Source organism: Gavialis gangeticus, unplaced genomic scaffold, assembly GCF_001723915.1.
Source record: "Gavialis gangeticus isolate Ggan-Ray unplaced genomic scaffold, GavGan_comp1, whole genome shotgun sequence".
In the NCBI taxonomy this organism is placed as follows: Eukaryota; Metazoa; Chordata; order Crocodylia; family Gavialidae; genus Gavialis; species Gavialis gangeticus.
The window spans coordinates 66,339,905-66,352,836 of record NW_017728995.1 but is presented as its reverse complement, the minus strand read 5'-3'; the positions used below and the strand labels follow the sequence as shown (position 1 = coordinate 66,352,836).

Below are 12,932 nucleotides of genomic sequence, written 5' to 3'. Positions count from 1 at the left end.
TTAGGCTAAGATTTAACCTGAGACACAGAGCATTCAGCAATTGAGAAAAATCAATATTAGCTCTGTCCCTTTCTTCTTCATCCTCCACAAGGCAGTCTGTCTAATGTCACTAGAAATAAGTTGCCATTTAAAGCACAGAAAAATCAGTGTCCTTGCCTGCAGTTAGGATTTCCCCCAATTGCAAGCAGCCCTTGCTCTGGGCATTGCTCACTGTCCATGTGAGCTGGTCCTCTAAGGGAGCCGAGATGACACTGAAGACAGGAGAGAGGAAGAGCATGTGAATAAGGGTTAGCCCACCATGAAAATGATAGCAGGGGGGCTCACAAAGAGCAAGTGTAAGAGTCAGGGCTCTATCAGAGAGCAGGCAACTACCCAGACAGCTGGGGGACAGGAAGAGGGCCCATGAAAGACAGGACAGATGAGGCTCTGGGACTGAAACCCAGCTATCTGGGGTCCCGAGGATGTGGGTTTCCCTTGGGCTGTCATCCTTTGAGTTAGGGTAGCATCTCTGCTTTGAAAGAGCGAAGTGAGAGGCTGCTTATGCTGTTGTCCCATCAGGTGATCTGGGAGGAATGGGGCAGAGCGCAGGAGAGACCAGAATTGAGAGCAGGGGAAGGGAAGGAAGACCCCCAGAAGGGTGAGCAGTGGACAGCTTAATGCCAGGGTGGGGAAGTGCTGTATTTGGGATTCTGATACCTGGCAAGGGTGGGCTGTTGGCGACATGGCCAGAGAGCCAAGCCATGCAGGGGATGGAAGCCAATTACAGGGGATGGAAGCTGCAAGTGGGTCTAGAGCCAGACTGTGTTGGTCCCTGTTACACCTCCACAGAGGCAGATGTTTTCTTAATCCCATCTGCTTTCATACTTGGTTGTATCTTGCTGCAGCAGGGAGCTTCCCATGCTGGACCAATACCAGCCAGGCAGGCAAGACTAAGACCTGGTTTGAGGGAAATGTGGCTTCAGTCTAACCAACAGTGTGGTTTTAACTTATTTAACTAAAGGCACTGATTTAATTTTATCATGCTGTATCAAATTTGAGCTAAACTGAAATAAGCCCCTTGGAAACTAGACTAAGGGTGGCCGCGCAAGGGGCCGCACCAGTTTCTCTAAAACAAGTTTAAGAGCAGATTTAGGTTGCACTGATGGGACTTGCTGTGGAGGCAAGACTACAGGCATGGATAAAGGAGGAGCACAGAGGTCCCTCAGATCAACTCAGGTGCCAGGCACTTACATGTACTCAAGTACAGTCTCAGTCGCCAGAGGCTTTAGCTGATAGCTCTGCTCTGGGTTGAGCTGAATCTAACAAGCTAAGCTAGTGACAGCATTAGGGAGCAAACTGCAGAAACAGCGCTTCTGCTGCTGTCATTTTGGGCTGTGGATGCTTTGGAGGAAAGCCGTTACAAACAGGAGGAGCATTTTCTCTTTGCCCAAAGTGATGTTTCTCTCACTAGGGTCAGTCTCAGGGCTGAGACCTCCTTGGGAGCTTGGCATTGGCAAATACTTTATGAAAGACCTAAGAAATCATATATAGGAAGTGTTAAAGACTAAGCTTAGTGACAGAAAGATCCAGTTGAGTGCCAGGAAGGATCCCTGAGCAGCGATATCTGGTAAAGTGCAGAGGACAGTCTCAGGTAAGTGAGGAAAGTCATTTCAGATTGGCCTTGATAATGTATTAGACAAGCAGCTCTGTCAGCTAACAACCCTCCGTTGAGCAAGCAGATGGGAGGACCTAACCCATTCCAACCACCTTTGCCATCTGCTACTCAACTTCCACACCCCCCAGTACACTCCACAGAGCTTCAATACTTTACTGGCTCTGAATTTAAATTAAATATAAGCAAATCTGGAACACTGGCTAAGTCCTTACCCATCAGTCCTTTGAAACACAGCATTTCCTCCCACAGCTCCTGGTTACTGATAGTAATCTGTGTCGAAATTTTTTTATAAAAGTGTATTAAGAGCATTAGTCAGAAAACCATACACATTCACTATGTTTATTGTATTACAAAACTGCTGCACTTCAAAGAACGATAGGGAATGCTGACACAGGACACTTGCAAGAGCGGTTTGATACGGGGCTTGTTTTTAGCAGGACTTTTAAAAGAATACCATGTAGTGAGAAAAGAAATCTCTGCCACAGCTAGGATAAGGCCTAACCGCTCCATGGTAGGGGCACAATCTGGGGTCAGTGTGGTCACTCAGAGCTGGCATTTCTCTACGCACCAACCCAAGTTGTCCTCTCTGCCTGTGGCACCAAAATCCACTTCCTTTCCCCCTCTACCAGCAAACTCCTACTGTGTTCTCCATCCATCATCCCACAGTTAACAGTGGGATCATCCTACAGTTAACATCATCTCACTTTAACAGTGAGAGGAGAGAGAGGTGCAACATGAGGTTGATTGTGTAGTGCAGCTGCAAGGGGGAGACCATGCACCAGAAGCTGTTGGGGAGCTGTTGGATGAGTCACCTACAGTTTGCCAGCCTAACTAATACATAACAATAACAATTAATAACAACAATAATAATTATTGGCCAAGCAGGAGTTCTGCGGAAAAGGACCTGGGGATTACAGTGGATAATAAGCTATGAATAGGAGCCAAAAGCATGCCCTGCAGATCGAGTCTGCATGCCAGATCGAGAGAAGTGATTCTTCCCTTCTATTTGGCACTGGTGAGACCACTTCTGGAGCACTGTGTCCAGTTTTGGGCCCCCCACTACAGAAAGGATGTGAACAAATTGGAGAGAGTCCAGCAGAGAGCAACAAAAATGGCTAGAGGACTATGGAATAATAATAATTCTATTGCCAGCATGTATAACCCTTAAGTCAAAGACCTACAAATCTCAAGACATTCCTATGGCAACTCTCACATGAAATCTGTGTGATTTCTGGTCCCAAAACGTCCAACTCCTGCTCTAAATACAAATATTAGTGCAACCTCAAGTAGGAACTGCTAACCACAAATCTCCATACACTGACTGGAGTGGCCATGTATGGCTTCAAAACTCTCTCAGTCCTTGTTTCAATGATCCCATTCTCCAGGGGAGCTTTCCTTTTTTTCCGTCTTGAAAGTGTTCTTGTTAGAGACTTTGTGCGCTGACAGAATAAAGCAGGAGACTCCCTCCCACCCTACAAAATGCTATTTATTGTGCCTACATGCAGGAAAACCTACCACCTTGCTTGGGTGCAGGGATCTATAGGTATAGACAGGCAGGGGAGGATCTGGAGGCAGTTGCAGTGATGCAGTCACACCCCCTTTTGATTCCTGCTTCACCTAAAGTTTAAAACCAAGTACCAGGCAGCAGCAGCAGTAAGGGAGCCCTGGACTCATTGCCATCTACTGATGCCTTCTAAACTCTTCATTCCACAAGTGTGAACGATGTTCCTTCATTTGTAATGATCTTGATGTTCCATGAATCGAGCTATCCGTTCTCCTGTAATTCTGCTGTCTGATAGCTGCTCCTGATAATGTAGCTCCTGTTTCACAGCCCTGCAGACTGTTTTTTAACTCTAGCTAAAAACATTAAACTTGGGTATGAAAATGTTAACTCAGGTGGATATCAACTCAGGGGTGGAAATAACTTCCATTGAAACATCAGATGCCCTGTCAAGATGCTCAGAAAGGCTAGATTTTGGTTTATGAATCTGAAAGAGATGCACATTTAATTCTAATGACTACAGAACTATGGAAACAACAGCTTTTGATTTTTTTACCTAATTTGTTGTGTTTTTTATATCTAATTAATGATATAGCAAATTAATGCACATGCCAATAAAGTTAATTTGTTTCTGCTTCAGTCTTAAATTGAAAAATATAGCTGGGTTCCTAGCTTATTAGTAAAGTTTCTAGTTTCTTTTTGATGGGAGAAAAATATGTGTTGGTCTATATGTGATGAGGCAGCACATCACATGTACCTGCTTTTTCAAAATCCTAGATCTGTCCATGTAGACAGGCATAACAATAGTATTGGAATCAACAATTTAAGCTGTTAGAATCATAGAAAATTAAAGTTGGAAGGGACCACACGAGATCACATCTAGTCCAATCCCCTGCTCAAAGCAGGACCAGCCCCAACTAGATCATCCCAGCCAGGGCTCTGTCTAGCTGGGTCTTAAAAAGGATGGGGAGTTCATCACCTCTCTGGATAGCTTGTTCCAGTGCTTCACTACACTCTTTGTGAGCAAGTTTTTTCTCATATGCAACCTCAACTTCCTTTGCTGCAACTTGAGACTGTTGCTCCTTGTTCTGTTATATCTGCATCCTTCTGTGGCAATGCAAGTGCAGCAAAATCACTGCAGCTTTTCCTCTGTTCCATCCACAATTAAAGTTAGAGAGAGGTTTAGCTCACTTGTATTGCCACAGGATCACTGGGACATAACCTTTAGATGGTAACAGCTGAGGTGCACTCCCAGGTAGCAGCTCCTCTTCATCTGTTAAAGTGGTTAAAAGGTACATTTGTTAATAGCCTATGACCACAAAGCCTGACAGCTAAATGTGCTGCTGGGTCTTTGGTGTTTCTGGGGACACTAGAGGGCACCCTGCACTTCAGTTTTTATCTCTCTCTAGCAGAAAGTGCAGCCACCTGCTACTTCAGAGATCCTCTTGAAACACGGAATTATAGAGATTCAATCCCACTTCCACAGTTAAGGCTGATTTTTATTTTGCCCTTAGAGCAGGGAGTCAACACAAAACTGTGTATTCTAGCTAAACTTGCAGTGCTCCTTTACTTACTCTTTGTGAGCAGCATTTATTTTGAGAATTTACCAGAAAATGTGTTAATTGGTTTGATTCACAGCAGGTCAAACAGTTAGTAGCTTGCATTTTCTTTGTCTAGAATGATGCAGGCACTTCCTTTTTATGTAGACATAATTCATTTAAATTTCATTTCTCGGCTAGATTGTAAGAAAATGAGCTGTTGTTAATTGTTGTTGCAATAATCATCACAACTCAATAATCAGAAGATTTTACAAGGTCAAAAGGGAAGCATTACAAAATTTAGGAAATTCCACAATTAAGTTCATCATGGCAATCTTAGATCATTGACAGGTAAACAAATTATACAAAGTTAAAAAGGTAGAGGAGACTTATCATGTATCAAGCTTTCTGAAGTGCAGATGGCAGAACTGGATGTGGGATTCCAGCAAGTCTCACTGATGCCTTAGACAGAGGTGAAACCTGATCCTTACACCTACTTAATATCCCTTGAATGATGACCACAGGAATGATAGACATTTCTCCATTTTCTTAGCACAGCCTAACTGGAGATCAATGTCCTCAGTGGACTGAACCTACCTACTCGCCCTCAAGATTACCTACTTCTTGGGCTCTTCACCCAGGAAGACTCTCTAGGAAGAGAATGGGTACAGCTCTAGTGACTCCTTGGCAGGAACCTAAGGGCACCTCTGCAGCTGCCCCCAGGGGAGACTGGCCAACAGTGAGGACCCTGAATTATAGCTTTGCTGACGGCAGCTGGAGAAATCAAGGGCCAAATCTTCTCCGTGTACTTACAGTCAAGATTAAAATTGCCTTTACAAACACATTTGCAGTGCATACCACTCATACTGACCTGCAGCAATATCTCCTTCTTCTTACTGCCCATTCTTCTGCAAGAAGAAGAAACGTCAATTGAATAGCAGGGCCAAGTCACCAAGGTCTGTTGCTGAAAGATGCCTCCTTTCAGTGAAAGCAACAATCCAGCACAAAGGAGGGAATCCCTTTCCCACCAGTTAAATTCAGCTGCTGCAGAAAGAGGCTTTTACAGGAACACACTTGGCCAGCAGGGATTCATGTTGCTTATCTGTACATCGTCCCTCTGCTGGGGGCAATGCGGACAGCTCAGAAAGCATCTCTGCTCAGCCCCTTTCAGCCGGAAGGACAGTGTAACACACATGCAAGCACTGGGTCCTGAGGTGCAACCTGTCTCCATGAGCATCAGACATATGCTGGCCATGTCTACATGAGCAGTGGACTGCACAGTAGTTACTGCAAAGTCATTTAGTACTGGCATAACCAAGTACTAGATGACTGCGCAGTAACCGGCATCAGCTGAAGACACTCGAATTGAGCAGAGCGTGAGCTAGAAAAGCCTGAACTCAGGGAGTAAGCTCTAGATGCTGGGACCTGGCAGGCAGGTAGCTGCAGATGGCAAGGAATGAGTTGCAGGTGTCTGGACATGGCAAAGAAACATGTAAAAAAAAAAAAAAAGGCATCTCGACAGAGACAGAGAAAGATGAGAGGTGATATGGGATGGGGCATTTCAGCTATAAATGCAAGCCTTGCCCTGCCGTAGTGACTTAGGGGGCATCTGTGCACAACCAGGGCAGCCAGGACCATCTTGCTGAGCAGGGCTGACAGCTGCACAGACCTGCTAGCTCCTGTCCTGAGAAACAAATCGACCTCTCTGAGCTTTCGCCCCCAGACAAACTCAAGTCATTTGTTCTGTGCCGCTCCGAAGCTCCAGGAGGCCATGAGGACCCCCAACCCACACTGGCCAAACCCCGAGAGCAACAGCAGGCTGGCTGGGAGCCTCCTCAACCCCCAAGTGCCTCCAAACAGAGGCCAGTGCAGACGGGGTCTCTCACAGGGTTGCCTGGGACTGCTGTTGCCCCAGAGGTGGGAATCCAGGATGGAGAGGTGCCTGCCACCATGACACAGGGAAAAGGATTATCCCCACAAGCCAGCAGGTGCCAGGGGGGGCAGAAGGGCCTGGCAGGGAGACAGGCAACCCTGCCATGAGCAGGGGCGGCTGAGCTCCCTTCCAGCCTGACTCTCCCAGGCGGCAAGACCAGGGAGCAACAGGGAGGCACCTCCTGCCCAGCAGGAGCAGGGAGGGGGACAGCCCCCACTTTGTGCCTCTCTCGGGGCCCTTCTCTGGCTCCCACCATGCATGGTGGGGGAGAAGCAGAGGCAGCTCCCCCTGCCTGAGGGGGCACCCCCCCAACCCCAGGTACCTGCATGGCGGTTGCAGGCAGCGCGTCCCTAGCAACCTAGCAGGTTGGGCTGGCTGCCTCAGCGGCAGGGAGGGGCATGTCTGGGCTGTGGGCCAGGCTGCGGGCAGGGAGGGGCCATGTCTGGGCAGGCTGCAGGCAGCAGGGAGCCACTCTCGCCTGCTGGGGGAGGCACCGGGAGCCCAGCATGGCATGTCCCAGGGGCTGGGGTGATGCCAAGGGAGTTGGGGGGGGGGGCCTCATTGACTTAAACATGCCACAGTGGGAGGTCTGCAGGGCCAGCTAGAAGCATGAAAAGGTGTTTGGGCCTGAAAGCTTGCAAAGAACAATTTTCTCAGCTACTTAGTTGATCTAATAAAAGATATCACATCTACCCAAAGAAGCTGGGTCTGACCAGGGTTTTCCCCCCCCCACTGTTCCTCTCCCACTTGCAGCACAAAGAAACTAAGCTTTACTAACATGCAAGGGGCCTAGGACTGCATTAGTTGGGTCAAAATTGAAGCAAAAAAACCCAAATATAACTTCATGAGAACACACATTTGTTTGCTATAGGGTACATCAGGTACTCGCAAACATAGTATGCCAGGCAAAAATGACCAAAAGATGTTGCTTCTTTTAGTCCTGTTGTCATTAAAATTCAATACTTCTCTCTCAGAGTCAGCAAGCAAGATCGAGCCTGCTAGAGCACAGCGGCAGTGCATCCAATGCTGAAGAACAGAACTGCCACCAACTAGGATAGACCCTAGGTCCATTTCCCTTTGACCATCATTCCTCTCCCTGTTTTTCCTTTTTTTTGGCTCAAGAAATAAACTGTTAATTTCTCAGGGCCCTACCTTTCTAAGGAAGAATTACAGATCTTCTTGGTGGGCAAACAACCCACAATCCCCTTGAAAGTAACAAATAGACATGTGTCACACAGCAGCAAAGAGCAGATGCTGAAAGGGACAGTGAACTGAGTCTGAACAGGGATTTTTCCCATTGTTCCTCTCCCACTTTGCAGCCTCCAGCATTTAAGCCCTATGAAGTTTTGGGTCAGAGGCTGTGCCCCTCACTCCTGTGCTCTTTCAGAGTCACAAAACAAAGTCAAGACTTCTTGAGCATCTTGATAGTGCATCCAGTGCTCAAGAACACCATGGCAAAGAGCAGATGCCAAAAGGGAGAGTGAACTGGGTCTGACCATGATTTTTCCCACTGTTCCTCTGTCACTTGCAGTCTCCAGCATTTAAGATCTAGGAAGTTCTGACTTATGCTTCACTGAAAGTTCTTTCCATGCCTAAGAGACTGTTTTAAGCTAAAGTTAAAAACACTCAGCAGGGCTGTGAAGTAGGAGCTACATTCCCAGGAGCCACTAAGAAACAGCAGAATTGCAGGAGAAAGAGTGGCTTGATATAGATTCATAGATATAGGGTCGGAAGGGACCAAGTAGATCTCCTAGCCCGACCCCCCGCCAGGGTGGGAGAACAACAAAACCCCAACACAAGAAACGGGACTCAAATGAGTCCAGCCAGGTAGGCATCCAGCCTCTTCTTAAAGACCCCCAGGGTAGGGGCCAGCACCACTTCCCTTGGAAGTTGGTTCCAGCTCCTAGCCACCCTAACTGTGAAGTAGTTTATGGGGAACCTTAAGACCATTAAAAAAGGAAAAAGGATCTTTAACACCTGTGGAGAGATGAGTTTAGAAGGACCCTGGGGGTCTTTAAGAGGAGGCTAGACAATCACCTTGCTGGGGTCATTTCCTGCCATGGCAGGGGGTCGGACTTGATGATCTGCTCAGGTCCCTTCCAACCCTACTACTAACTATGAAACTATGACTCCTTCACTGCTGTCTGAATAAAAATGCTGCTGCCACTTTCAGGCAGTTGGTTTTAAACTTTGGGTGGACCAGGGATGAAAGGCAGGGGTGGAAGTGGGTCTGCCCCAGGGTCCTAGAAAAATAGAGGAGCCTGAGTGCTTGGTGCTGCTTTTACTTCAGTCTTACAAATCTGCTCAGCTCTGGGATGAGGAGCACAGGTGGCTGCCAGAATGGGGGAAGCAATAGTCTGCCCAGAGTGCAAGGAAAAATGGATCAGGAATGACTTAAGGAAGCTGGTTGCTTTCAAGGCAGCAGGGCCAGATAGGATGCAGCCCCAAATACTGACAGAATGGAATGAGATCATTTCAGACCCAAAGGCCAGTACCTCTGAGAACTTGTGGAGGGCAGGTGAGATCCTGGGTGACTGGAAAAAGGCAGAGTGCCCACCGTTAAGAGAGGGAAGGAGAAGGATCTAGGGAATTATGGACTGGGCAGTTTGACCTCGATACCTGGGAAGTTCATGGAGCAGTCATCAAGAAATCAGTTTTTAAGCAATTCAGGGATAACAAGTTGATCACAAACAGCCAACATGGTTTTAGCAAAAGCAAGTCATAAGTGACCCGGGTTCCTTCTAGGATAAAGGGGACAGGATCTGTCAATGGGGAAAGAGCAGTGGATGTGACATACTTTGACTTTACCAAAGCAGACGAGGTTTTTTGGGTGAATCTGGTATCTTTTACTAGACCAACTCAAATAGTTGGAAAATTCTTCTTAGCAAGCTTTTGGGTATAAATACCCTTCATCAGCCTGAGGAAGCATCTGCAGTTGGTGTGTGCATTTCGAGGAAGCATTTCCCAGGAAGCATCTGTAGCACACACCAACTGCAGATACTTCCTCAGCCTGACAAAAGGTATTTATACCCAAAAGCTTGCTAAGAAGAATTTTTCCAACTATTTGAGTTGGTTTAATAAAAGATATCAGATTCACCCAAAGAACCTTGTCTGCCTGTGTCCTTAGACCAAAATGGCTATAACCTACACCCCTTGACTTTACCAAGGCTTCTGACTTTGGATTCTCATGACATTGTTTTTCTTTAGCCTACTGACAGTCTAGGTGAAAATACTGTAAGAAGGACTGGATTGGATCATTATACTCACCATCTCAATGACATCTCAGTGTCTGGTTGGGAGGTGGTATCAAGCAGTGTTCACCAAGGGTCTGCCCTGGGTCCAGTGTTGTTTAATATCTTCACTAATTATTTGGAGAATGGAATTGAATGCATGCTTCGCATGTCTACAGAGGACAAAGTCAGGTGACGTTGCAGAAACTTGTGAGGATAGGATTAGAATTCAAACTGACCTTGATAAACTGTAAAATAGTATGAAATTAAGCAAATAAAATTCAACAAGGGCAAATGCAAAGTCCTGCACTTAGAACAGAAAAATCACATGCACAAATGCAGAGGGAGGAATGACTGATTAAGCTCCAGTACAGCAGAAATGGACTTGGGGCTTATAGAAGATGAGCCAAGTGTGAAGATAAGGCAAGGGTGCTTTTATTGCAAAGAGTCAGAATCATACTGAGCTGCATTAACAGAAGCATCATGTGCAAATCAAGAAAAGTGATTCTTCCATTTTATTCAGCTTTAGTAAGGCTTCACCTGGAGTACTAGGTCCAGTTTTGGGCACTGCACCTCAAGACAGACATGGACAAGTTAGAAAGAGTCCAGTGGAGATCCACAAAAAGGAAACAAGAGTTACAAGAAAAAGTTGAAAGGACTGAGATTATTTAGTTGGAAAAGACTGTGGGAGGATTAGATAAGTTTTTAAATACCTAAAGGGTAACTAAAGAGGATGATGACAAAATGTTCTCTGTGGCTGCAGTGAACAAGACTTAAATGGCAACAAGGAAAATTTGAGTTGGACATTAGGAAGAACTTTTCCATAGAAAGGGTGATTAAACATAGAATCATAGAAAATGGGGGTTGAAAGGGACCTCAAGAGCTCATCTAGTTTAAGCCCCTGCCCAAACCAGGACCAGCCCCAACCAGATCATCCCAGCCAAAGCTTTGTGTAGCCAGGTCTTGAAAACCTCCAAGGATGGAGACTTCTCAACCTCTCTGGGTAACTGTTCTAGTGCTTTACTACCCTTTGGGTGAGAAAGTTTTTCCTAATATCTAATCTAAACTTCCCTTGCTGCAACTTGAGCCCATTGCTCTTTGTTCTGTCATCTGCCACCACTGAGAACAGTCCAGCTCCATCTTCTTTGATACCACCCTTCAGGTAGTTGAAGGCTGCTATTAAATCCCCCCCTCAGCCTTCTCTTCTGCAGACTAAATAAGCCCAGTTCCCTCAGCCTCTCCTCAAGTCATATTCCCTAGCCATCTAGCCATTTTTCTTGGTTTCCACTAGACTCTTTCCAATTTGTCCATATCCTTTCCGTCAGAGTGGGCCCAAAACTAGACACCATATTTCAGATGTGGTTTCACCAGTATGGAATAGAATGAAATAATTGCTTCCCTTGATCTGCTGGCAACACTCCTACTAATGCAGCCCAGTATGTTGTTGGCCTTTTTGGCAACAATGGCATAATGTTGGATCATATTCAGCTTATTGTCCACTGTAACCCCCAGGTCCTTTCCTGCGGAGCTACTGCTTAGCGAGACAGTTCCCAGCCTGTACTGATGCATGGAACTATTCCATCCTAAGCGCAGGACTGCATTTGTCCTTATTGAACTTCAGGACACTAAAACTTTTAAGCACTGGAACAGGCAACCTAGAGAGGTGGAGTAATCCTTGGCCTTGGAAGTTTTTAAGATCAGGTTAGACAAACAGTTGTCTAGGATAGTTTAGACAATGATTCTGCCTTCAGCAGGAGGCTGGACTAGATGACCTTCTTAGGTCTTTTCCAACCCTATTTTCTATGAGGGTGACAGACTTTTTGGAGATCAAATCTAGGACCCAGATCCAGGTGTTCTGCAAACTCTCAGTCAAAAGCCATCTAACACCCCTTTCGGTTCCCATTAGTAGAATGTAAGAACTGCCGTTTGCTGGGTCAGACCACAGCTCAGGGGCAGGCACTTATTTTGGGTGGAGGGCTGCTTACCCAGTTTTGGCAAGCTGTTGAGGGCCACATGGGTAGCCCCGCCCCCTGGTCACCATCTTGGGACCAATGTCACAATGTCTTGGGACCAATGTCCCAGGGCCAGCACCAGTGGAGCCCAGAGCAGGGAGCAGGCTGGCAGGGGTCTGTGGAGCCAGGCTGGGCTGCACCAGCAGAGAGAGGGGGGAGCTGGCCCGGCTCCACAGAGCCTCTGCCAGCTGGGACCCTGCAGCCCTGCCTCCCTGCTCTAGGCCCTGCTGGCACTGGCCCTGGAACACTGGAGCGGGCCCTGCTCCTGTGCCCACTCACTCCGAGTGCCCCCCAGCATAGGCTGGGGGCAGCACACAGCCCCGACCACCTGCTTGCTGGCAGGGAAAGAGCTGGCATGGAGCGAGGGGAAAAACAGCCCCTCCCAGCCCCATGGCCCATGCTCCCTGCTGCAGCCGCTCGCAGCCTGCATGGGGCTGCGTGTACCTGCTCAGGATAGCCCCGCGCAGGCTGCGAGAGGCTGAAGCAGGGAGCATGGGCCATGGGGCAGGGGAAGGGCTGCTTTTCCCTACACTAGCTCCTTCCCCAACTCTCCCCCCTTACCTGAGGTTCCCATGCTGGGGCAGCCACCTGGTCCCAGGCCAGAAGCCCCTGCTGGGGCTTCTGGCTGGGGGAGGCCAGACCATTGCAGGAGCCTGCTAAGGATTCCCCTGGGTCCTACTGCCCCTGGTTCCTGTCATTTTTGACAGGAACCAAGGACAGATAAATTTTAATTTTCAAAAATATTTTTAGGGGCCCTGTGAGCCAGATAGAATGTCCCTGCAGGTCAGATCCAGCCCACGGGCAATATTTTGCCCACCCCTGCCATAGCTCCATCTTGCTCAGGCTTGTGTCATATGGTGGTAGAGAGTGGATGCTGAAAGGCAGAGCAAATGGTATGACCACTGCTGCTTTCCCACTTGCAGCCTCCAGCATTTAACAGCTAGGAAGTTCTGAAATCAGAGACTGTATCCCTAACTCCCATGCTCAATAGTACTAGCGTCCCTTTCCTCCAATAAGGTTTCCAATCCCTTTTTAATCTGGCTAAATTGTCAGCGTCCACCACA

General features: G+C 47.3%; 1 protein-coding gene across 1 annotated transcript in view; it reads right to left on the bottom strand.

The window, feature by feature from the left end:
* NME9 (NME/NM23 family member 9) overlaps positions 1 to 7,025 on the bottom strand; it is an 18,825-nt gene extending 11,800 nt beyond the window's left edge. Inside the window, exons 1-3 of the mRNA XM_019503786.1 lie at positions 6,949 to 7,025; positions 5,565 to 5,601; positions 1,867 to 1,924 (exon numbers count right to left, since the gene is read on the bottom strand). Coding sequence (XP_019359331.1) covers positions 1,867 to 1,924; positions 5,565 to 5,597 — 91 coding nt within the window. The 5' untranslated portion in view covers positions 5,598 to 5,601; positions 6,949 to 7,025. The remainder of the gene's footprint in view (positions 1 to 1,866; positions 1,925 to 5,564; positions 5,602 to 6,948) is intronic.
* Positions 7,026 to 12,932: the final 5,907 nt, after the last annotated feature.